Consider the following 27231-nt stretch of genomic DNA (forward strand, 5'->3'; position numbering starts at 1 on the left):
ATTGGGTCATTCATCACTACTGTGGGTGCTGTGAGAGAGCTACTCAGCTCCTCCCAAGCAAATGCTGGATATTTTTGCTACATATTTTATAGGTAATATTTCAGAAATGCTTTTTAGTTTAGAAAAAAAAGCACAAAAATCTTTATTGATGCAATATTTCACATCTCTGTCTCATTAGTCAGTTTCTATAGACGTCTCTAAGGGAGGAAAAAAAACCCAAGGTATTTTAGAAACCTTAACAAATTACATGAAATAACACTTTTGTAAGTCACCATTCTATACTGTTACAGGCTTAGATTACAATATCTACTAAAGTTAGAAAAAAGTTCTATACCTTACTGAAAAGAGAATTCCCAGCACTTCCATTGGATAGAACATTTACATCTACCTCAGATGGTTCATAAAATACTGTAGATTAAACATGCTCCTCATACAAGAACAAATAATGACTTCTGTGCAAATTCTTGCAAATTGAAGCAACAGAATGTTGCCTGTGGCCACAGACCAGGGTCATGCTAAGATTGGGTTTGATGAGCTCCAAAAGAGGGCTTAAGAAAGGAAAATATTAGGCTCCAAGCCTTACAGACAAACTGTTGTCTTCTCCGTCCACTTCCTCCAGGTTGAGTAAAAGATGATGACAGCAAAGGATTCAGGGGCACCTTGAGCACCAAAACGTCCCCCTACACTTCTGTTTGCTGGCAAGTACACATCAGAGAATTTATTTCCAGGTAGGTTCTCAGTTCTCCCTCCCACATGAAGTGCTGCTTCAGTCAACAAGCCAACTAAAATATTATTGAGAGGCTCCTGATCTTATGTGAGGGCATTTTCCTGAGGTATCTTCCCAGAAGAGATGGGAAATTCTTCAGATTTTGCCAGTCACTGTCTGAGCTACAATCCATCACTGTTTCTTTGTACCCTCTGCAGAGAGAAATAAGGTCACATCACAAACACAGATACCATCTCCCATTATTTCTGATTAGTTTAAAGCTGAGCCATGTTCAGTAGCTCAGGCAAGAGGGAGAATGAGATGGACCGACAGATGAGAAGGAAATGTTTCATAAGAGGAAAAGGGAGCTCAAGAGTCCTGGACAACTGGAAGGAGCATAAGCAGAGGCCAGAGGATATGGTCACAGAGGGAGGTGATGAGGGCACAATAATGTGAGGAGGCATAAAAAGAATGAGAGATGGAGCAGGAGCAAAGAGAAAGGCAAGAAAACACACTGCTGGAAATTAGGGAAGAAACAGTGCAGCAGACTGTCAGGAAAGAGATCACAGGCAGCAAAAGAGCAGATGCCTGGATGGATACAGGGAGAAGAAAGAATAAACCAACAGGGATTTGTGTCAGTTTAAACTGCTGAGAGGATTTTTCCTTCAGGAAAGTCTGAAGTGAAATGTCATTTTTAAGTACCTACTTAGAGTTGAATTTGTTCTACATAGACTAGTTCTAATGTGCTACAAAAAGCAACAATAAAAAAAAAAAGCTGATTCAGACAAATATTTTTCCTGTTTTCTGGAATATTTTTCTTCTTTTCAGTGAATAGCATTTAGTATGATTCTGGATGGAGGCTATACGGTCTGGGAAAAAAATTCCTACAGCAAGTGCTTTCCTGTGGGAGCTTCCTCAGGAGCTGTGCTCTGCATCAACTCTTCTTCTTCTCCATAATTGCATGGAAAGACAGACCTGTGAAATCTGGCAAGACTCTAGATTATTCCAAGCTCTCAATTCCCAAAAGCCTTGAGCAGGTTATTGGGAAAGAGCACATGCAGCACAGTTGACAGCTTTACCAAAGAGAGGTGTCTAGCGTTTTTAAGAAATGTGGTGAACCAGCTCTGCCTGCCCTAAGCAGACAGAAGGGCTAGCTCTTTGGAAATCAGGTCCAGAGGACATTTGTAGGGTTTTTCTTAGGATAAAGGCACAGAGAGTCAGGATCAATTTTCTGCCTGGCCAGGGCTGTTTCATAAATGTAAGTGCCTGAGTCCTGAGCTGGTTTTTTGGAAGATAAGAAAAGAGAGGGCAATATTTATCCATTACCTTTCCATCTCCGTGACATGGCTGTCAGTGAAAAAATAAAATCAATACCATTAAAGGCAATGTCAGACTGCTTCTTGCAGATACAAACCCCAGCTGCCAAGGATTTTCTTCTTTACTGTTACCTCGTATCCCCTAATCAGACCAGCTATGCTGGCTTTAAGGCACCTAAGATTCACTTGTGGAAAGGAGAGCCCTGCACTGACCGGACAGACCTATTTTCTCCTTGTTTTATGCTGCTGGCTAATTCCCTAATAGGTGCAGAACAGATCCATTAATCAGCAACGACAAAATTGTAAATGTCCAAACAGTGTGACTAGCATAATTTCACCTGAACACACCTCATCTATCCTCTAAATACCCAGATATTCACCACACTGTCCAGTCACTCAGTTCAATACCTAATGACAGAAGGTAGGAATCAGTGCACGTATAAATTTGAGCAAACCTTAGCTAAAGATCATTTTGTGTCTGATGCCATTCAGTATTTTAGGTTATCCTCACCAGAAAATGCTTTGATAAATAAAATTAAACATAGTAAATGAGTTATACATTGAAATAACTGGTAAGAAATCTATATATTGTAAATGGCTCCAGTATAAGCTCCTTTCCTAACCAACATTAACTATATAACATTTATTGAAGCACAAATTACAACACACAAGGTCATTTAATGTATTTTGAATTTGAAGCTGATTGAAGTTTAGCAGTAGGGATAAAAAAAAATCATTGCAATAATGGCCTGTCCTGAATATTTTATGGAAATCAGACACATTTATTAACTGCAAACTCTGTATGTAAGCAAGAAAGTAAATTGGACTACAAAAATAAATTAATGTGACTTGCCACAGAGGCTACCTCATAAAACCTTTAAATCAAACTAAAAACAAAATGCAAAAAAATCTGCAGTTCATTAAATTTAAGAGATAGCTATGAGGGATAAGGATGACATGCACTTATCTACAGCATGATTTTCTATTATTATTATTATTATTATTATTATTATTATTATTATTATTATTATTATTTTATTTCAAAGTATCATTGTTGTTCAAGACCATTTACAGTGAGAAGTCATTTAGTGACAAACCTGTCACTAAAGCCAATGCTTTAGTGATGGGTTTATAAGTGTGTGTGCGCACGTGTGTGTGTGCACAAATGTGCAAATCTGTGACTTCTACTACCAAAAAGTGATGGAATTAAAAAGATACTAGTAGTAACACATACAAGAAATGTGTAGAATCACAGAATATGTATTTTTTTCACCTAATACAAAGGTGGTCTCAAGTTTCTAAGCAATTAGCTTGTCTCCTCACAACCAACTGAATTTTTGATGTGATTTCACGCCACTGGTTGCTGACATCAGGCTACCTCACCAGGACCTGCAAAAGGTGCTTCTAGAAGATAACCTTGTCTCCTTTCTGATCTGAAATCTGGTAGTGTTAGAGCAAACAAAAGCTTAATCATCTACATATACAAAAGGCTCCCCCAAAAAACAGCGAAGAAACCACAGTTTATATGATAGGTACCGATACATTAGTGTATCTACACTAATCTGGGCTAATGCTGGGCTTCGTCTCCCAGGCCCTCATGCTGGACTGCCACCAAGCAGACGGGAGGCCCAGGAGGGCCTGTCCTGCTCTGCCCCGTTGCAGCCCTTCCAAGGGGAGCCCAGCAGCACCGATGCTCAGTCCTGCACTGCAGTAAGCAACATCCCCATGGCCAAGTACTGTTTGCGCTCTTTATGTTTTGCAGTGTGTTAATGTGTTAAAAAAAAAAAAGACAAATACAAAGAAATTCATCATGTGTTTGGAGAAGGAGGTTTACAGTCATTGTAGGTTCCTGCTGCTTTTAGTATATACTGACTCTGGTGCTTGGACACTGTGATTAACCCTGCAATAAAGGTTCTCACTCTTAATACTGACTGCAACTGTATCTCCTATTGTGCAAGGAATGAACCTCTAAATCCTATAAAATCTCCACAGGGAGGAACAAGAGAATCTCCCTTTGTCACAGTTTCTACCCGCTTTGATAGCCCAGCAGCGATGTAGTGTGAGTCTCTATGGTTTAGTGCCTCTATGGTTTAGCTACAAATAATTTTTTTAATCCTAAAAGCTGTCAGCAGGAAAACATGGCAAATAACACCTTGACCCCAGAATGCACAGCTGATACTCTGCCCTTCAGATTTACACTCTTTGGCAAGTTCACACTTGCACAGAAAGCAGCTCAGAGCGTGGTGCCAGCAACAGCTGCCATACCTGGTGCTCGGGGCAGCCTCCTTTTACTTATGGGTTGGCCTCTTTCTTTCCTTATTTAGCCAATGGGAATCCCAGGAAATTGAAGTGATTCCTAACTTTGAAGGCCTCATGATACTCCAAGTTAGGTCTGAAATACTCAAAATTAGGTCTGGCTCAGCCCGTTTCCAACATCATACTTCTCCAATTCACAATCAGAACTCAGACTGCACCTTCTGGTATCACTAGGACTGGTTTCATTGCTTGAGGGAGCGGGGAGCTCCTTTACTATCAATATGATCACAATTAAACTACTAAATTTGAATGGAATAGGCTGTAAAAATCCAGGTGTTCCCTTACAGGAATTTTCTATTAAGGTTCTGAATTTGCTGGTTTCCTGTTCATCTTCCTACTGTATTATTTACAGAGCAGGTGCAAACCAAAAAAATATTAGTTTTTTAAACCTTAAACTGAGGTGAGGAAAACTATATATGGTCTTGGTATCACTTTAATAAACCCAAGTTCTAATGATACAGCTACCTAATCTAAGGTTTAGAACCTCAAATTTTCAATTGTAGATACTGTTATAAATAATATATTCAATATTATTTATGTTTCTACCAGTGCTACATGAATTCAATCACAACATTAACAGGATGACTAATATATTACAAATTCTGAAATGCCAGCTTGCAGACTACTGATTTTTTTTGAAAAAGTGGCATAGTTAAATCTTGCAAAAAGAGCTTCCAACATAAAAAAAAAACTAAGTAATTCTTTAGTCATCCTGATTCGAGAGGACTATGACATGAATCAGTTGTAATGCATATGGCAGGCCAGCAAAACTCTCAGTGTATTAAAAATTAGAAGAGTAGATTAAAAATAAATAGCTAGCTCAACTAAACTCTGTTGGAAATTTAGGTTAAGCTTTTAAATACATTATCAACACAATTCTTGAGGCATTAAGTCCCAGGAAACATGCACTTTCAAGCAGTCTGACACTCAAAAGAGATGACAGGAGACTCCACATTACTGCAGGGAAGTAGGGATACAAGGAAGATGGGATACATTTTCCACCAAGAATATTTCCTGTCTGTCGCTATACACTCCAAAAGATGCAGGCGTAAACTCACTGTACCGTTTATTGGTTTCCAATTAAAGCTTCAGTTCGCATCAATGAGAACCAAATGCAACCACTTAAAATGCCAAGAGTCTTTCACTCACACACAGAGCAGAAAAAAAAAAAAAAGTAAAATGTAATATTTCCTTGCCTTACCCTATCCTAAACCTCTGAATTTCAAGCAGTTCTTTGGTATAACTCTAAAAAGGCCAACGAGAAGCTACAAGGTGCCTTCACAGTAGCCAGTGGAGCTCTGCTGACTAACACACCGTTGAGTGTTCCTGGAGCTGGATTCTGGCTTTGCAGCAAAGAGAATCCACAGAATAAAACAACTCTAAAATGGAACCAAGTTCAAGGCAGGAGTTGCATCGTCACATGCTACGTAATGCACCCGAAGCTGGGTGTCTAGTCTAAGCTCAGTTTCTAATTCCACTGTGGACTGAAAGAGTGGGTATTTACAGACACATTCCTCTGTCTTCGATTGCTGGAGCACAGAAACCCAGGCTCAATTAAGCCTCACACAGAAGGAGGAGGGCAAGGTGCATCCTGCCTTCAGTGACTTTCTCCAGGAGCAACTAGGGTCTGCAAGTGTACCATGGATATCAAGCCTTTAGCATTTAGCACATCTTTCCTGTTGCCCAGAAAAAAAAAAAGATGGAAAAAACAGCTTCTGCAAATCAAGCAGTCTTTTCCTTGCTCCCGTTCACACTTCCTGAGACCAAAGGCAAAGGTGAGGCCAAGAACACGAGGGCTGGCTCCTCGTCTCGCCCTTGCTCCGCAGAGTTTGGATGCTCTTAGCCCGAGGAGCGCCGCGGGCAAGGGCGAGCAAGGCCGATGCGCAGGGGCTGTGCTGGCACGGGCTGGCACCTGCCCCGTGTCACTCTTCACCCTGCAGCGCAGACCCGGCTCCGGCTCCGTGCTTGGGTGCAAGGTAGGAGGAACGTGAGGGTAGGCCTGCTCGTTCACTGCCACCCAAGCTCCTCAGGTGCTTTTGAAGGCACACGTGAACCGGGAAGAAACCTGCCACGTCTCTAGCTAACTCTCTAGCCCTCATCCTTCTAACAAAGTTTGGATGAAATAACACAACTAATTGAATTTACAATATTGGTTTCCTGTTCTGCTCTTCATGCAGACCAAAATATGCCTCTTACTGGCTTTTGAGGGGCTTTTTCTCCCACTTCAATCCCACACAACCGCAGCAGGACCCATCTCACCCACAGGTAAAGGAACAACAGGGGCAGAGAGAGGGAGAGATGGCTCTCGACGGGGAGACATTTCAGGGGACTAGGAGCATGCACATTAGGAGAAGGAGGAGAAAAGCTTGCATTAATACACAGAGCAAGAGCCCACTGCAGATGGCTGAGATGTTAACTGCAGTCTTCAAACTGTGGAGTAGCATTGCAAACAACAGAAGGAAAAAAAAAAAAACATGGAAAAGGAATTCCCTGCACCCTTGTTAGTCTGATCTGTCCAAACCTCATCTGCCCTCTGGCTTCTTCTACCCTGTTCCCGCAGGTTACGGCCCACTTACACCTAACGGGGACAGGATGAGGCTGTAGCACATGTGTGAATAAAGCAAATAAGCCCAGGGTAGCACAGCCACAAGCGCCCCAGCCATGAAGAGCAGGGCCTAACTTCAGGTCTGGTGCTGATGTAAACCATAGTAACTCCTGTCTACTCTGAAACCTCAAAGCTCAGCATCTTTAAACATTAACTCCAAGGAAGTGGTTAGCATATTTGTTAAAATTAACCAACAGTTCTTTCTTTTTTAAATGAAATTTGCCCACAGTGTGCCTGTTGTTTTTCTTTTTTTTTCTCCTTTTAACTGAATTAAGGATTCTTGTCCCACTGCTGTAGCACAGTGCTCACATTAACTTATACTGAATACTTAAAATGCAAAAAAACAATATTCTTTGCACTTGTGAGTTCTTGTCACACTGCTTTAATACTAAGTACCCAGCAATAGCACAGAAAATTAATTTTGCTTTAAAAAGGTCGTAATCCATAAATCGACCACAAGGGTACAGGCAAGAACTTTTTAAAGAGCATTGGGGCATATATTTAACAGATATGCTCAGAAGAGTAACTTCTTATTAGGAAAAAAGGAGTTCTATTGCACATTCATGTCTTAACGGGGAGCTACAATTCAGTCGAAGAGAAAGCTCCAGAGCTAGGAGTTACGACTTGCATAAAGTGCAAAGGCCAGAGAAAAATTCTTATTTTTAAATCATGAAAATTATCTCTTTTAATAAAGAAAACTACCTTAATTTTCCTAAAGTAATGAGGCGCATTGAAGAGCACAGAGCCTGCAGAGAAGCCTGCTCTTCAAACCCGTGGCACGGGCCACCACCTGCGCCAAAGCTGAGCATGGCTTGGCACAAAAGGAGGAGGAGGAGGATGGTCCCCGGACAGGGTGGCACATCAGCTCTGCTCCCAAGCTGGTTAAAGGAGGAGGAAGATCTCGAGCTCCCCAGTAAGCTGCTGAAACAGTGAGGGACAGGGAAAAAGCAACAGAAAGAGACCAGGACCAGCCAGGCAAACCAGGTCCATGTGGACCGAGAGGGAAGAAAACGCAAGCAGAGAAAAGACAGGGGTGGAAAGAGTAGAGGGAAGAGCAGTGAAAGGAGTGGGGAGCAGGCAGAGGGTCCTGGAGAGGTATCACAGGGTGATACCCAGGGAAAGGTGGCTCTGGGAAGGCCCGGGAACAGTCCAACCAAGCACCGCAGAGGTTCACACGCGGGCACAACGCTCCTCCGTGGCACTGCAGGAGACACCAGCGGCAGGAGGCGCCGCTCTCACCAACACCGGCTCGCCAGGCAATGCTCCTGCTCCTGGAAAACACTGACGGGACCATTAGGAAGTAAGTGGCCTACACGGGCCTGGTCTCCTTCCTGCCTTTAATTACACGAGCGTGTTGCAGGTACTGGTAATAGTAATGCATGTTACACAGTGTTTTCCTTCTCACTGATCTGATCCTCTCCATTAAGTCTGATTCAGCTCCAGAACCTTCAAATGTCAGCCAGGAACTATTTAAATGCCAACGTTACTAACGATTGTCCTTTTAAAAATACTTCTTTCAGGACAGAAAAATAACTAAATGCAAAAAGGCTCATCTCGCATTAATGGCACATTCACACCACCCTGTTAAAATGACAGGATATTCACGTACTTCTCCAGCCATTTCATCTGAGCAGTATGTGTGTTTTAAGTGTTTTAAACAGTGTACTTTATGAGAGACAAAAGCATCCTCAGCAACATCACTGCTCAGGAACTGATGGAGATGACTGCAGCACTAGGGTACCACTGGCCCACATTTACACACATCACCTCAAAGATCAGAGGCTTTTACATGGCCTGGCTTATATATTATTTTAAAAATCTGTTATACCCATATCTCTGACATTAATAGATTCTCTCATTTAATACAGACGCACTCCTATGATTACATACCTGCTAAATAATTTATGTGATAGAGTATGTCTCTGTGAAAGATACAGCAGCCACGAGTAATCCATACAGCTAGGAATGATGTATTTTCATGAGGTTTTCACGTTAGCTTTTAGTTCTGTTCTTGGAATTGTGTTGTATGAAATGCAAACTGCTGGATCCACATGGTTAAATGATGATATAAAGAAGACCATAACTGTGAAAACCACCATTAAATACTAAATAGTAGCACAAAAGGAACTTCTGTGTTTTTCAGATGATTTATATATACTACAGATTTAGCATTCTTATGCTTCATCTGCAGAGGGTGAATGTGTTTAAAGGCTGGAGCTTCCAAACCCATATGCATCTGCTTCACCTAAACCACATAAGCAAGTCTCCCAAAGACAGAGCAACATGATGGACTGAGCCTCTTCATGACCATGACACTGAGCAAGCAGATGCCAGAGTCTCAGTAAAAGAAATGAAACTCAGACATCATGTTTAGAAAGATAAGCGCACACAGACATGCTACTTGGTAGAAAAATAAATAAAAAAACACTTAGGCATGTTCTGAAGTTTGGACATTTTGCTAGTGCTTCATCTTGACTTAAGATCCCATGTCTAATCTGCAGAATCCCACACCTCTTCTTACAAGCACCTTTTTTATGGAGCACCTTTCAGTATGAGGATCCTACACTTCAGAGCTGATGACGATCACAAGGTTTTTCCTGAGCCACAAATTAATGGAAAGCAAGGCAAGCTCTGGCTTGCTTTGAGCTCAGGGAGGAGCTCAGAGTGAGGCAGAGGAGTGGAGATGTTCATGAACCAGCTCACGTCCCAGCATCCCCTCTGCGGATGTGTGCACAGAACTGACTCAGCGCCTCTGGAAAACTCAAAAGGAGGCCTGAAATGTAATGTATGCATCATGATGTAAATATATGCACATTTGTGCTCAAAAAGACTAATCACAACATCTAAAGCTTACACTCATCTACGTATTTAGACAGCAGCATACTTAGACACTGGCAACAATCATCACTACTAAATAATTAACTTGAAGCAAGTCAAGAGCTTAGGAAAGAGAGTATCTTCGACTTCACATCCTTATTCTACCTTAAAAGTTTATTGATTTACCAGTATTCTACAATCATAAATTAATAGTACATTTAATGTTGGCGTTTCTAAATTACTGCTAGAATTCCATAAATAATTTCCTATGGTTTACCCCTTATAAGAAGACCTATCAGCTCCTGCAAGGATATCACAGCATGGAAAGTGTGAAAAGGCATTAAAAAATTTCCTGTGGGGAGTCAGACTGTTACTGTGCTCTTATGGAAGAAGAAAATGCTTTTATATCAGGTACTAAAAGCCTCATTTCAGAGAGCTAGAGGGATAGAGGGGAAAGGAAGACACAACTTCATGCATTCCTGTCTGTGCCACGTGCAAACTGCCACACTTTTCTTGCAAAAATAAAAATAAATGCTCTGACCATTGTGAGTTTTTAACCAGTTTTGAATCTGATTTTCTAAAAATCACAACTTACAGGCAGCACGGTAGAAACTGTTGCCCCTGAGCAGTCCCGTGCTTCAGCTATTGAAGTATCCTGCCTTCGATAAAGCCAGCACAGGATGCTTTGTGAGAAAAAATGAGGGCCAAAAACAACCAGAAACCCAGAAACCAAACAGAAACTTGAAAAAAAAAACTGAAAATTTATCTATCCTTTGACCTATAATGGCTAAAATGGAGCTCCTGAACAGCGCCAGAGCTGATTGCAGACTCCCTTGCTGGGGCAAGGCTTTCACCACTTGGTCACTGCAGGATGGGACTGATCCAGAAGGCAATCAATGCCCACTGTTTACAGTAGTCTTCTGCTCAAAATATTTGTGTTCTGGGTTTTTTTTTTTTTCAGTGTTTCACAGGTAGCTGCCTGATTTAAGCTTTGGTATTGATATGTTTGGTATTGATATAGATAGGTTAAAGCAACACAAGTGAGACTGCATTTCCAATCTCCCGCTCGTCAGCTGCATGACTCTGCCCACTGACTCGAATAGAGAATGGGTCAGTCCTATAGAAAACAGGACTAAAGCCTTCACATGAAGAGTTTGATGCTCAGCTGAATCAGGGCTGCAAAGATTCAACAGCTGCCCCTGAGACTGCTAAATGAGAGGTGTTGAGACTTCCAAATGCTGGAATTCAGAGTCTGTGAGGCTGCAGAGGGATGTTACTGACCTTTATGAGATCAGTGACAGAGAAGTATATACAAGTTCAGAAACTAACATTCAGACTTGCATTTCAGCTATGTATCCAGAAGTCTTCAAGAAACAGGACAGTTCCATCACAAACACACAATATAAGTGCCTGTGAAATGTTCATACCAGTGATGACCAAGGTCGCCTTCTGCAGCACAGAGTTTCTCTTCTTCCTTGTCAGAATATCATGATCTCTTTCCCATCTAGAGGAACACAAGTGTATGTTCTTCTTGATGTAAGATATTTTGTACCATCTCTTTTGGGAGTTCTGATTTTTCACAAGTTCCCATTCTTCCCCACAAATTGCCTGCAAGTGCCAGAACCTCCAAGACAGACAAATACAAGCAAAATAATAATAAAAAAAATCTGCAAGAGCAGTTTAAGACACGTTCATATCACACATGCAGAGATTTTGATTTCCTAGTGCCTTTGATGCTCCAGAGAGAAACCTACCATTTATTCAAGTACATGGGAAAGAGCAGGGAAAAGGAACACATGAGCACTGACTTTGATTACGAAACATGGCATTGTATCAACTCCTCTTTTACGTTTGTAGGAGTTAATAATGGGAAAAAAAGAACTATCCACATGCAATAAAAAAGAAAAGTTATTATCTAAGTAACATACAACCTACTTCTCAATATTATTATTGTTCGATAATAATTCCAGTTGCAAAACGCTCGTCACACTAATAATTTTAAAAAATCATTTTAGAAAAGAAATGCTACCTCCAGAGATTTTCAAGAATGAGGGTAAATTTAAACAATTGTAGCTATAAATCTAGATATTTCCTGTGTCTCCAAAAGGCATTATTGTGTCCTAGGGAAATGTACACAAAGCACATTAAAGCACTCAATTTGAAAGCGATCAGTGTTAGGCAGCACTGACAATTCTATAGGTACATCTCAGTGCTCACTATTGATATGAAACAGATGAAGGTTTTTCTGTCACATTATTTATTTTGCTGTGAAATAGTTCTCTGCATTTTTGTGCCACATCTGTACCAGTTGCACATGAAACATCTTGTATGGAGTCCTCTCTGGATGACGTGTCCCACAGTAGGTGTACACGTCCTTGATAGCGCAGGGCCTCCTCTCCAGCACCGAAACCTGCTCCCAGGGGGACGATTCTGTTTCTCTTTCAAGGGTAAGACCCAGCTCTTGCCTCAATGGACCAAAAGAAATCTCAGGTGTTTTGCCAACAGGATCAACTCTTGCCAAAAGGGAGAGATCTCGACCTGCCTGTTTCAGCCCAGAGCCTTCAGGGAATAGGCTGAACTGCCTCCTCGCACAGAGAGTCCCATCTAGCTCAAAACATGGTTCAGATGCATTTATTAATTGGCTGCTAGGATGAAAAGTTTTGCAGTAAGCAATGCTGTAAGCCCTTTCACAGACCAACACAGTAGAATTTGAGAGGCACAGAGCCTCCTCCTTACACTTATTTAGTCTAAAATGACTAAAGAAAAGGAAAGGGACGACTGGGATCACTCCGCAGTGCTCCGTGCACCCTTTGAATGATTGCTGTGTAATAAACCACTTATATAGAAAAAATGCTGCAGGAAAAGCATTCCACTGAGAGCTGACAGTCTCCGAACATCTGCACACAGTTGCTCAAATGAAATGATGAATACAGGGTATTAGCTAACATTACTGAGGCTTTTAAAGCAAAATGCAGCAAACGTGACATCCTAATTCTGCCCTTGATAAAAAATATCATGTCATACCTACTGCAAAATGCCAGAAAATAAATGGGAGCTAGAAAGGGGAAAAAAGTAAAACATCAAGAAATTTAGTTTGAATCATATGGCAAAAAAATACATTTAAGCTGACCAGAAAATAAATCTGAGAGAGAGAAATTAAGTAATAAAAATTAATCTCTTGTTAAAACATAAGTAGTACTGAAAATCAGTTTGATTTAGTAGCCTAGACAAGAATGAGCCTGATGAGAATCTCCAAGTAACTGTTTGCTGGGCTATCTTCATCCAGATCTGGCTGGACAAATATTAGGGAATTTAGGGAAAAGTAATTCCATAGGTGGTGACAAGTGTGCTGTTTTCACCACAGCTGCCCTAAAGACTTACAGGAGCGTGAGACGCTGCGGTTCATGGCAAAACAAAGCAGTTCCCACTGACTACAGCAGTTATGTTACTGACTACAGCAAGACTAAAGCAGTTACTACTGACCCACCTCCTTGAGCAGCAGACCCTCCAGGAGCAGGGATGCTGCTCCACCAGAACCGCGCGTTTGGCACTGCTCATCTCGCACTGCCGTGTCAATCCCACCCATGGAGGTTCCTACACCATCTCCCTCTGCGCCGGCCTGCATGGCCAGCTAGGAGCAGAGCTGTGAAACAGCAGACACCCCCATGCCCACTCCCACGAGCAGGTCCTCATGCCAGCTTCGATAGAGGAGCAAGGAAGGGACAGGGAGATTCCCCAGCGACAGCGCTGGCTCAAAGGAGAGCGCTGGCTGCCTCAAGCAGCCTCTCCAGCCTATGCAAGACTCACAGAGCAGGGAAAAGCGGAGCAGGAGCAATGAGCAGCCGCTTCTCTGGGAAACTTGTTGGATTCCCAAGCACTTCTGTCAGCACGTGGAGCAGCAATAACGTGAGCTGTGGGCAGGTGAGTTTCTCCCCCATGTTTGCCTGCCATTTGCTAAAGTAGTAAGATATGTCTGTCAGTCACGGCCTGCTAACAGGAGAGGGAAAGCTGTCTCTGCTTCCAGTAGCCTTCCCTCCACTGGGAAGCAGACACCTCTGATAACACAAGGTCAGCAAAGCCCAAGACCAGGTTTCTCCTGCCCTGGCAATCAGGGGCCACTTGCTTGCAGTGCACGTCTGGTGGCATTTTACTTACAAAAATCCTTAGGAAGTAAATAAATAAATAAATAAATAAACAAGACTATTTAAATTAACATGCTGGCTTTACATCTACCAGGAAAAAAAAAAAGTTTTATATACTGGTTATCCTTAATAGAAGAGATCTGCAATCTCTCCAGCCCCAAGTAGAGGTTAGAGCAGTGCCATACCCTGGACAGAAGATGAGATCGGATATGAATTTAGAGCTCTCTTAAGGAAACTTGCACTTGCATTTCCCAGAGTTACCTACTGGCAGATGAAAAAAAAAACCCAAGACTGTACTGTGATAATATCTAGAAAAAGAACTACATTGCTATTTAGTGATTTAATGAGTTATAAAGGAGATCGCTGCTTCCCCTCACTTTCATTATAATATAACTGTCATTCTTCAGCAAGAAAAAACACTAGACTCAAAACAAGTTGGCTAAAATTATGCCAACTTATCAACAAAAGGACAGCATGGTATTTGGATCAACACTAAAACAACCCAAAAAAGCCTTCTAAAATTTTTTTAAATAAAGGCATGATATTACGGAAGATTCTATATTGTACTTCACTGGCCTTTTAAAACTGAGACTAACAAATGTTCCCCTGCCTCAGACAGTACAATCGTACATTTTACAACTCACTATTCCAGCCAAACACAGATGCACAAACGCATGCTGCTGGGTGCAGCATTCCCATGTTTTAAGCCATAATTGGTTACTACACACTTAATAATTAACACTTAACTAGCTGTGTGAAAAAATGTCAAATGCTATGAAAAGCATAATATATTTCTACTGACAGATATTAGTTACCCTGTGACTTTTTGAACAATTGCTAATGAGAAGAAAATAGCCATCCTGGCACAAGCGCAACATCCACAGTTGGAGGACAGTCTTCCAGCCATTAAAAGAGGTCAGGGTGCAGAGAAGAAATCCCATCACAGGATAAGACAAGCAATGTCTCAAAGAAAACACTTTTGACTAAATTTCTCAATTGTTGGCTTGGTGGGAGAGAAAATCAGCAAATGCCTCCAGCAGCAATGCTGCATGGTGAGCCTCTGAAGGGGCTGGTTGATGGACTTGGGTGCTCACACTGTTCCTGCAGGGCTTGGTCACTTTGCTGCACAGAACCAGGCAGGCAGCCAGGGCCCTCAGAGAGGGCGAGGGGCCCTTTGAACAGAGCAGTTCTTTTTCTACACCGTTTTAGAGTACGAAAAGTGGCAAAACGGTCAAAATGTATTTTCTACAGATTAAACTTCCATCAAAAGCATGAGGATACAACTGTACTAGTTCACTTAACTTCTAAGGAGTATTAACAGCATCTCCTGCTGTATGTAAATGGACGGGTGCGTAGGTACATTCACCAGGCAAAAACTACTCTTACAAATTAAGTCAGCCAAAGTAAATGGACAATTCAATATACTGCACTAGTATATTTTTCCAGGCAGTTTAAAGGAAATTCAAAAATCACTATGCTATAAAAAAAAATATCTCCATACTTACCATTATCCTGAAGGACTGCTGTGGAAGCTGCTACTCTTGTTGTGTGTTTCACTCTTGCAGACTTGCTGGAGAAGTGAGGCTCCTCTTGTTTCTGGCTTCTTTTGTCCTTCCTTTTTGGAGGCTGAGGCGAGGAACTGTTTTCTCCAGGGTCACTGGATCCAGTGGTAGATTTAGATTGTCGATCATTTCCCTGGAAAGAATTGGTCATGTTAATCACTGATGGATATGAACAATTTTCTTTCTAAATGTCATATTACTTCAGATTTTTAATATCTAAGGTTTAATATCAGGTATTTAAAAAAAAAATACAATCAGTACACTTAAAGGAAATCTAAAAGAATCCAGAAAACTGCACTGTCTGGTCAAGTTGTTGAGGTTAATAATTGTTTAATCAGTCAGACCATATAACAACTATCAAGAGAAAATAATGCATTTATTACAAGAAAACATGCTTCCTTTAACAAAAAGAAACATTAGATTAATCTGTGTATGTGGCATATATTTCATTTATGTATATGTGTAGAAAGCCACCAGATATGAATAAAGTGTGTGACTTGTGAAAGATTCACTGCCTGAGCAATTGAGACAAGGGTATTAATCTGCTAAGTGGCAAAAATGTCTAGGAGGGGATGAGAGTCAGCATGTGGCAGGACACTGACTGCACGAGGATACATAGGAAGGGGCCAGGAAACAGGGCGCTTCCGAGTCACCTCCAAAGAAATCAGCCTGTTCCTCCGCTTCTGCTTCTGTGTATCTGGAAACAGAACCACAAATTCCATCTCTGTCTTCTCCCAGGGACTTACAACAGCAAATTAAAAAGACCAATCGACCCAAAAGTAATTTACAGAAGAAAAAGCAAAACTACCAGGCAAGCTTATGAGACTCTCACAGGAACCCATGCCACAAAAGCAGACATTGACTGTAAGTATACATGGGGGCATTCCATTCATTATCCATTTCCTGATTCCACAAGATAACAAAATATTATCTAATTGGCACAGGCTTTAATCGTTAATACTCCACCAACCTTTCTCTGCAACTTCAAGATTAGCTGGATCAAACCTAGCACTGCTTCTCCACTGCTAGGCTGCAGAAAGGGATCACAGCCACAACCCCCCCATTGCCCCTCACTGGGGCCAGGCAGCCTGCTCTGCCCGTCCAGCTGCCCACAGGGCTCCCTCCTTCCTTCCCTCCTTCCCTCCTTCCTTCCCTCCTTCTCTCCTTCCTGGAGAGAGGCCAGCAGCTCCCAACCCGGGCCACCCACACTGGAGGCTGGGCGAAAGCACCAAGGGCAGGTAGGTGCCTCCTACTTGGTTGTTTCACGCAGTGCAACCCTATGAACAACCCGAGCCATTTTAAAATAATTTAAAATAACTTACTGAAATACTATTTCTAATTGATCATTTCTGTATAAAGAAGAAAAAAAAAAAAAAAAAAAAAAAGAGGAAATGGCCATATTTTGGCTTCTTCTAATTCCTAAAGATTCAAAACACAGATTGTTACTTCCAAGCAATTGTAATGGGAAATGTAGATACTAAATGGAAAGAAAGACAATTTCATGATCTGTACCAGTTCGGTCTAAGAGTTGCACTAGATAGTGCGAGCAACAGTACATATTCCTACCTCCTTAAATTTGAAGTTTCCTTGTTATCAATGTGTCAAATCTTTGGGCAACTGTCTTTCATTACAAGCCCTAGGGATAAACCTTAATATCAAATATTTTTCTGTATAGGTATAAACTTCTTGTCTCTTCTTCTCATAGTTAAGACAGATAATAATGAGCTCTTTTTCAAAACACTTGAATTGTAAAGCTTGTATTATAAAAGCAAATAAACATCACTTGCAACTATTCTTTACTGATGTTTTATCTTCCACTGCATTTCAACAGAATGGAAAAGAGACTTGAATATTTTATTATTTGCTTTAGGCGCTGCAGGGTTTTGTTTTGCACGCTGTGGAAGGACAGGGTCAATTACCACAATTATAACGAGCTTGTGAGTGTGACTCTCCGCTGTCTTGTTACTCACAGAGTAAATTGCGCTTGTGCAAAACCGGTGCAAAAGGATAGTTTTGATTGAAAACAATTTTAAATGCAGAGTGCGCTCATTCTGTACACATATAAAAACAGGACAGAAGGCAGTGGAAATCCGTGTTCTGTATTTTAACCGTGAGCAAAGGGCAATGCCTGGGACGGGAACCTCATTTAGGAGCTTTTCAGACTTAAAGCATTTAGACATGCCATTCCCTGCAATAGGTTTTATGGCATTATTCCTTTAGGTGCCTATTTTGAATAGACAAACGCACATACACGGTGATCACTAAAAAGGATTGTGGGAAAGACCTCAAGGCAGAGCTGATCTCTGCTATGGAAGCCTCCATAAAAATAAAGCAGCCATTATTGCAATAATATTTTCCTGAATTGCTTTTGTCTAATTGACACTGCAAACAGCTACAGATTCATCAAGCAATAATAAGCATACCACCAGGTGGCTGTGTATTTTCTCTCCTCAGGCTTAATTAAAACCCCAAGGACAGTGGCTTTCCATCTGTTGGAATTAAGAGAAGCTAGAAACAAACTTTATTAAGGTATTTGATACTTACACTCCCTTTAGATTTTCGAGATCCCACAATAGGAGGTAGCGAGGAAGCTTTGGAACTGTAGAAATAAGTCAGATCTTAGAATTTGTATACTGTCACTATCATAGATACTGTGCATCTTGAAGGCGGCATCATGTCAGCTATCCATTGCAGTTTTACTAAAGAGCACTTGGTTTTGTTCACTAGGCTATATATAAATGCATAACCACTGAGCTGGTTATGCATTTATATATAGTTGGAGGAATTCAAACAAATGCATAAATTCCTCCAATTCATCCATATTGTAAATAATGGATGACCTCAGAACAGTAGTCAGTGAATTACTATGTGAAAGACCTTGACAACTATTAAAATGAAAACACTTTGACCCACCAAATTTCAGTGCATCTCTGTCAGTTAATCTTATCTGGTGAGCAATGCTTGGGCAATGTTTTTCACTGTCTTTTCTTGCAAATGTTTTCTAAACTATTTTAAGTTATCCACATTGTCTCATTGTCAGGTCTCTCCAAAGATATTAGGAGCCCAAGTTTCTCCCAACAGAGACCTTATTTAAGAATCTATTATGCAATAAAGCTGTCCTACAAAAAAAAGACACAAATAAAACGCTGTTTAAGGGGTATGTATTCCATTAAAAAATACAAAACAACAGCAGAAGCAGATTGCTGGAGATACTTAATCTCATTCAGCTACCTCCTTTTATATCCATGGATAAACAAATGAAGCCAAGTCCAAAAAAACCTTCTTCTGGTATTAGTTTCATGATACAGAATGAATGCCATGTTTATGGGGTGAAGTAGTCTTTTCAATTTCCATTTTCTCTTTTGTCACAGATTTCTATGCCAATTTGCTCAACGCTGTTGATGAAGTTATGCATTTGTACCAAGCCATCCATCCATCCCTCCTTCCCTCCCTTATGAACATTCTTAGGGTAATGATTTTGCACTTTGCAAGCATGCTGACACACACACAGGTATGTGACAAGTGTATTGCACATACACAGAACTTACCCCTGAGGCTTTCTGATCGTAGATTTGCTGAACAGGAGGTCACCATATGGCAGCTTCTTAAATTTGTCTCTGCCCACTGCAACATAAAACTGTCCATTCTCCAGCTCTGATCCGCTCTGAACAAGTTTTCCATCTAAAGTGTAGAGTCTGGAAAACATGAAAATATTTAATATAATAAATGTTAGCTCTCCATTAATCCAAACCCACTGCATCATTTTGAATGTCTCAGCTTGAACCCCAGTGAAGTGCAGTGGCTGTCATACCTTGTCCACTCGTTGTACAGACAAGAGAAAACATAGGAAAAAAGCACATCTCAATCACATTCACATAAAACTAATAAAAGATAAAGCAATTTATCACATAGAAAAACCCTCCTCAGTTCTAAGCTAAGTATGAAGAACAAATTACTTCCTGTACTTGGACAATCTTTAACATCTTTTCCCTGACCCGTTGGGTTCTCAGCCTCACTCTCGCCAAGTTCCTACTCCCATGGGTGCTCTGGGCACTCATCAGTAACCCGGGAAGAACAAGGGCCCTCAGACCATCCAACACTGACACAAAGTTGGGTTTATATAGCTATGTAGCACAGAGCAAAGGGTTTGAGCTTGGCTCTACCTGGTGGGGTAAAGCTGAGAGTAGCAGGAAATGTATTAGAATATTAAAGCAATAATCTGGGCATCTTAAACATCTACAATATCAAAAATTATTATGTCTCTTACACTGGGCAGATTTTTACCACGACCATTTCTGTTCATACTCTGTATGTATTTACTGAGAAGGAGGGAACACATTAGGGATCTGGGGATTTCTGTGTTGTCCCCATCACTTCACTGTCAAGATTGTGACTTTGTTTAAGGCCAATCATAACAATGAGGAAGGAGGAATCATAAACAGGCTTTTTCCTATGAGACACATTTCAAAGTGCAACAGCAGTTATAGTTAATTTATTAAAAAAAAAGCAACATTAACACTTTTGCACTTAAGTCCTTTACATAGAGAATTGCTGAATGGCCATCTTAAATGTATTTCTAGAGGAGTAACTATGTGTTATTCATAAATTTCAACGAAACTCAAGGAGATATAAAATGCTACTTGGATCTATGCAGTGAACCTGCAAGGAAGAAAATCCTGCCCTGAGAACACCCCTGGGTTGCAAGGTGCAGATTTTTTTCAGTTTCACAGAGAAAATGCCACCTCTCCCATTCCGACGCGCAGTGGTGACGATAAATACAGAAGAAGCAGATGTGCAGCCAACAGGCCCATCAGTGGCCGCAGGCTGAGGCAGGCAGGGAGCTCTGGCAGCCGCTTAGTGCAGCCCCTCTGTGCCCAAAGCGGGAGCAGATTGCTCGGGGCTGAGTCCAGCTGCCTTCCGACGGCCTCCAAGGACGGAGGCTCCGCAGCCTCTCTCGGGGCAACCTGTTCCCACGTTCAACCGCGCAACAAAAGTTGTTTCTTTGTGTGTTTGTTTGTTTGTTTTCCAAAAGTCCACCTCTTTGTGCATCGTGGTTTCCTAGGTACACCCTCCCTTACGGAAACATCTTGGTCTTCTCTGTGCAAAGACTGAAAGCTCACCAAGGAGAACTGTAAGCCTTTGGAAACTCTTGGTCATGTTGCAGCTCCCTTGCATAGAAGTTTGCAAGCTCTCATGCTCTCCTCTGTGATACTCATATTTTCTTTTCCGAGCAAACCTTTCACAGGCACGCCAGCAATTCAAAAGGCAATTTATGTTTCCCTACCACAGAGATGCCATCAGCTACAGCCAAACAGTGATGATAAAAGAAGCAATCCAAAGTCAGCATAAAGCCCATTGCTGAGTTAATCTCACTGTTTTGCTAGATTGCTTTACAATTCTGCTCCCCCAGGCAGATCAGCACACTGAGGTTTAAGAACTGTATTACATATTTCTACTGGCTACACATACATGTATGCATACATGCATACATGCATACATGCATACATGCATACATGCATTTGGGGTTTTTGTAACTCATCCTTCACTTCATCTATGTTCTAAAGCACAAAAATTGCCTAATGTAACACCTGAAAACTTTATGGACAAATATCTAGCCGTCTCAGGTTATACTTTTCTCCCTGAAAATAATAACCATAATAACTCAATCAAACATAATCTGCCACTGAAGATGAAAGAGAGTCTAAAAACACATTTAACAATGCAACTTCAAACAAGTAATTTATTATTAATGACTTAAGAAGCACCACACAGGCTTGTGACTGAAGCCTTCCACCTACCATTTGGCCACAGTGAGACCACGTGCACTCTCTCATATTCTCCTGGCTGGTATTTTCTGGTCACTGGGCAATGATCTAGGGCTTATTCTGTGGGACATCAGTGGGTTTCCACTTTGCCTCCTGCATTCTAGCCAAAAAGTGGCAGCCAAATCAATGAAACCAAACAGGCTGAGGCAGGAGGCAACGAGGGCACCACTCAGACCAGCGTCCCCCCAACCCTGCTTGCCTGTTCAGGCAGCTGCTTCTGCTCCTTGGCTTCCAGGCTCCAGGTACCAGCCGACCAGGTTGCTGCACGCCAGCCCCATGCACAATCTGACAAGCAGAAGGGCTATTTTCTTGCTGTCTGCTCTCTCCTACCTCCTCCTACCCCAGCTCTAATGGGGAAGGATCAATAGGTTCAACAACAACACAGAAAGCCACATGTGAAGTTATGAAAAGTTTGGCAGCTTTGTATGTCATCTAATGGCATGGAAAATAATAAAAAAAATGCTGTGTACGCCCTGTAAGTTCCTGTAATTCCATTCTTCTTTGGTTATTGAGAGATCATATCTTCCCAGCATCAGTGGGCTTGTGGGATCTCCTCTAATGCTCACTGAGTTTCAGTAAACCCCAGCAATTAATGTGTAACTTATTAAAGAACAGTGATCGCTTTACCAGCATATTTAATATGTATTCTTAGTTTTTTAAAAGAAAGAAAATGAAAACTGGGTTAATAGGAAACCAGAAATGGAAAACATTAAATAATTCAAAGTGTCATGTACGTTATCTTGCTTTTAAAAGGAAAAAAATAAACACCGAAGAGCGCTTCTCAAGAGCAATCCTAACTTTGTATAGAATGATGTTTCCATGTACATCATTCCGTTTCACCAAAGAGTGATATCAAGTAATGAGAATCAAACATGAAAGGTTTTTGAATTCCTAAGCAACCCAGGAACAGAAAGCATTGGTTTGTTGTAAGCAGCCATGACTCGAATCACTTCAGAACTACCCAAGCTAAGCAGCAGATGCAGAAAGCATCAACACACATTTAGTTTTGCTTTACTGTAAGCACAAGTGCTAAATAACCCACCAGGATGAGCAAAGGGGTGTGGGGCTGCGAGAGAATAAAATGAGATGAAAGCTGGTGGGCAAGAGACAACCTTCCCTTAACCTTTTACGGACTGGATCGCTCACAGAAAGCAGTAAGAAGAACTGAGGGAGTTTATCTGGTTTGCACTGATTTGGGACAGGTGCTGCAGGCTCTGCCTCGGACCTGCAGCGAGCCACAGAGAGCGATTCCCTGGGGGAAGTGCTTCTCCATGGGCGGAACGGGGTCCTGTGTCACCCTCTGCACCGGGAAGCACCGGGGTGTCCGGAGCGTGTCGGGAGGCACCTTGGCAGCCCGCCCGAGCTCTGAAACCTGCCACAGTCGACATGTGGATAGATCTTCTTGTAGAGTGTTCACTTTATGTTTTAAGGCCTTACATGACTGAAAACTATGCAAGGGCTGGTCTTCAATCTCTGGGATGTGACAAGAACTGAGACCAGCGAAGACACTGGAAGGGGCAAGTCCCAAGCGGTAACTTTGGGCCTGGTCCTGATGAGAGGCTGAGCCCGTTGCCGGCAGAGCACGTGCACATCAGAGCACAGGTCTTCAAACCACCAAAGGGTCTAAAACATCTTCTCTGGGCTTGTTTGCCCCAATGAATAGAAAAACTGTCAAATTTAAAGGTAACACGGATTGTATCTATTGTTGATATATTTTCTGAATAAAAACTTTCATTTTGTTTGACCTCAGTGTTCATTTATTTTATTCTGACCACAGTTAAAATGAAACACTTCGAAGTCAACGTTTCTTTGGATTTCCATTCCTTGGTGATTTTTTTTCTTATATTGAAATGTCCTATGCAGCAGGAAGGATTCCCCATACCAGCTTTTGAAAATTTAGGCACATGACTCTACACACGAAATGTACCTTACGAATACTGAACTCCCCGATACCTGTGTACGGCTCCGCTTCTGAGGGTAACTTTTTCTGTAACCATTTCGAGAATGTGATCCCACTGATTCAGCGTTTTCCTGGGAATGAGGAGGCGCACTACGGGGCTGATAAGGTCTCCATTAGCAATCAGGCTGAAATAAAGCAAAGTTAAATAATTTGGAGGAGCACTTTAAGCCAAACTCACCTGAGGACAAGAGAACACCAGGCAGTTCCCTAACCACAAATTCTACTTACAAAATAGTGCAGGGCTCCTGAAGGGGCTTTCGAAACCGCGCCGACACGTTGATTCTGCTGTGAGTGACGGGCTTCACCTGCGAGGACAAAGGGGAGCCACGTTTTAAAAGACTGGTCGGTGCGACCCTCATTTTAGAGGAATGACTCACAAGGGAGGTGAACTGCACATGTGCAAACATCAGAATAAAATACAGGCTACCTAATGTGCAGCAGTATCCTCTGTACTCTTTTGAATGGATGCTCTGATGAGACGGACTGGGTTGCTCGGCACTGATGCTCTTATATTTGTACTGAACAGAAAGTCATGCGATGCTGCCTAGCTGCGTTTCCCTGTTCCATTTACAAACACTGCCTCAAATTACAATGAAGGAAAAAAAGACCCTCAAACTGTAAGAACTCACCAAAATTGGCAAATCAATATAAGGGATCAATCACAAACCGCCACAAGTCACAGCACGTGCATCAACAAATCAGTAGTAACATTCCTACTAAAGGCTATAAAAGCTCAGAGGACTAAATACTGGCATGCACAGCCAGACACGTGCTTTAAAATACATGTGTAAAGCAGTATAATGGTGTGATGTCTTGCAGTTTTATTATAGTTTGTGCTGATTTAATCAATAACTCCCATTTCAATTTAGAAAAAAAAAGGGAGGGGAGAGGCTCTGGGCTCCACAGCTTTAAATCATGGGTTTTCATACAAATTAATTTAGCACTGACAGAACTGCTTTCTGGATCATTCCCTTGTATAGACTGAGAGAAAACCAAGAGGTCCTGGATCTATTAGAAATTCCAAACTCTAAGGCTAAAAGTACTTACTAAAATAATCAGATCTGACTTCCCACATAACACAAAGAACCTCATACAGCAGCTTCTATATCAGGCACATAAATTGTGTGGGGATAAACTACATCTTTTAGGGATAGACACAACCAACAGAACAAAAACAACACTGGCGTTCCTTCACGCACAGGCACCTCAAGGGAAGGAGAGCAGCCAGGTAAATGTCACAGAATCACAGGTTGGCTGAGGTTGGAAGGGACCTCTAGGGATCAACCAGTCCAAGCCCCCTGCTGCATCAGGGACACCCAGAGCAGGGGGCACAGGGTGGCATCCAGGCGGGTTTGGAAGATCTCCAGCGAAGGAAGAGTATGGGAAGGTATGAGGCAGCAGAAGGAAAATGATTAAAACACCGGAATAGATTTTCCTCATTAGATCCCAACCACTACATTTAGAGGCTTTAGAAGAGAGGAGATGGACTGCTAGCCCTTTTAATAACATGCTTGTACACAGGGCTTTCACCAGTGAACCTCAAAGCACTTGGCACTGGCCTGCCTGGAATTATCCCCACGCTAATGCCAGAGAAGCCAACACTTGACCCAAGCGCTCCAGAGCAAAGGGGAAGAACCAGGAAGGCGTCACCCGGTTCCCGGCCGGCTGTTCTGCCACGCTGCCCCTCAGGAGGGGACAGGGCCACACTAGATGTGCTTTCCTGCTTGCTGCCAGCAAGGCCTCTATTTCCCCTCTGCCATGCAAGACACCCATGGAAAATTCTTCTTCTGCCAGCCGATACTCCCATGACGATCCCTCCTGCAGCAAGCACACACAGGACACAACGACGTCGGAGCGCCCAGAAGCAGCAGCAAAGGAGACCCGCGGCAAGGATCCTCAACACAGGACAGTCGGGAGAATCTTCCACAAACCCTGACCCCTCTGGGCTTCGCTAGCGCTTCTTTCAGCGACCTACTCGATTTCCTCAACACAAACCCAAGCTCTTTGTTGCATCACTGTGAGTGAATCTCAAAATCTTGCCTGTATGGGCACAAGCCTATCAAGATACACGAGGCTTTACAGAGCTATGCAGCTCCTGGCCAGCTGAGGACGACCAAGTAGCTAAAACCATGTGAATCATGTTTAAAGATACGCTATTTTTATTTCACAATAAATGACGCGTTTATGATTGCAATGTCTAAGAAATTAGACTGCGGGAGCATGCTGACTAAGGCATTATAAAGCCTTAGCTGTTTCAAAAATATAGAGCTAAACACATTTAATTTAGATGATGAGATGCAAGCTGAGCACAGGGCATGCTAAAATTTGCCGAGAAAGCCCCAAGAAGCAGTCACTTACGCATCAGAAGGTGGAAAATATGTGGGTAAATCTCCTGCAAGTATCTTGGGGCTTGATGCTCACCTACAGCACCGTGTGCCCCATGAGAAAACCCTTGCATCACTTTTAGACAACTTGATGCTTTCTCCACCCCTGGGGCTCCCTTCTGCAACTGGTAAGCCCAAGCTCTCAGGAACTCTAAACAGGCCACAAAGCCAAGTGCTCTGATCCAGTCTGCATCACTTGGCTTTCAATGACCCACACTTCATCAAGGTCAGCTAGAAAATGTTCTCTAAGCCTAAGGAAGCCCTTCAGGATAGTCCCAGGTGTGCCCAATTATCCAGTTGCTCCCCGAGCTGATGAAACCAATAATTCTGATGCAGGCACCTCAGAAGGCCACCGTGTTATTGCACTCAGCCCAATCACGGGCTCCACGAGGAAATGAGAAGCCCAAACAGACACCGAGGGCTCGCTCATTATTCCCAGGTTGGGATTTCTGCCAATAACAGATGTGGTGGCACCAGCCTGTGAGCCTGTCGCGTGCGTTGCTCCTTCAAAGAGTCATTACTATTTCAGGCAGCTTTCTCTGGCCTACCTGGAAAACAAGACAGCTCTGATCTTAAATAAGCAGGCAGCGGGGGACTGCAAGCTGGAGCAAACACAGGCAGAGGCTTCATAGTTTTCTATTTTAACACAGCCTAAACCAGAGCACCATATAACCCCCTGCTGTTTTGCTAAGCCTACTACTCAACTCAAACTTGCCTCCTATACTTAAAGGTAAAAGGAGTATGTTAGTGTGACATTTGCCAACGCACTGGCACAAAAATCATCCTGCAGAAATGCTGAGAGGGCTGGGACAATATTAACTTGCTTAAGGCACCACACAGGTATCTAACACGCTACACAGGGGAGGCCTCAGTTCCTGGGGCTAGGACCAGCATGGCCCAAACTGAGTTAGATGGACCCTGGGCCGCGCTGGTGCAGAAGCAGCAGCTCTTTGCTACGCCTTGTGGGGAGAACAGGGGCAAACGAGCCACATCTTTCCTCCGAGCTCCCACAGGCTCCTAGGCAGATGTTTCGGCTGCCCTCGTTTGTCTGGAAGAGGAGAGAGCACTAATTTCCTTGGGGCTGCCCGTCTTTTGAAGGCGCCTTTTACACCTGAGCAGCTTCAGGGACCTGAGGAAAGACAAGCTCATGATATTCAGCCAGGGCACAAGGACGCTGATTCGTCCTCGAGATAGGAGACAGGAAAGTAGAATATAGATTTAAAGAAAAGAGAGAGAGAGACAGAGAGAGACATAGAGAGAGAGAGACAGAGAGAGAGGGAAGCAGAGGGCCATCCCTGCTAAGGCACCCAAGGGTGCTCCGAATGAGCTGTGCACAACCCCTTTGGTTTCATAGCTGGCAAGGCCACGCAGAGCACGGTGATGTCTTGTCCCATGGCGCCCAGGCCGCAGCTCCTGGAGGCTCCTCACAGGTTTTGACAGCAGCACCAGCTATCGAGCTCTCCAAGCACAACAGCACAAACTGCAGCACAAGGCACCCAAGCTACTTCAGCCTACCACGTATTAAAAATATGTACCAGTAATATGGCCTACTCAGTATTAAAAATAGGGTGGGAATTTCTATATAATTTTAAAAAAAA

At 42.5% G+C, this 27231-nt stretch overlaps 1 protein-coding gene across 1 annotated transcript in view; it reads right to left on the reverse strand.

The window, feature by feature from the left end:
- Window positions 1-27231, reverse strand: part of DCDC2 (doublecortin domain containing 2) — a 56539-nt gene that overhangs the window by 14718 nt on the left and 14590 nt on the right. The window contains exons 3-7 of the mRNA XM_026048481.1: window positions 23478-23554; window positions 23243-23374; window positions 19013-19159; window positions 18009-18063; window positions 15408-15597 (exon numbers count right to left, since the gene is read on the reverse strand). Coding sequence (XP_025904266.1) covers window positions 15408-15597; window positions 18009-18063; window positions 19013-19159; window positions 23243-23374; window positions 23478-23554 — 601 coding nt within the window. The remainder of the gene's footprint in view (window positions 1-15407; window positions 15598-18008; window positions 18064-19012; window positions 19160-23242; window positions 23375-23477; window positions 23555-27231) is intronic.

This window comes from Nothoprocta perdicaria, unplaced genomic scaffold, assembly GCF_003342845.1.
Source record: "Nothoprocta perdicaria isolate Ctin4 unplaced genomic scaffold, notPer1 scaffold_542, whole genome shotgun sequence".
NCBI lineage: Eukaryota > Metazoa > Chordata > Aves > Tinamiformes > Tinamidae > Nothoprocta > Nothoprocta perdicaria.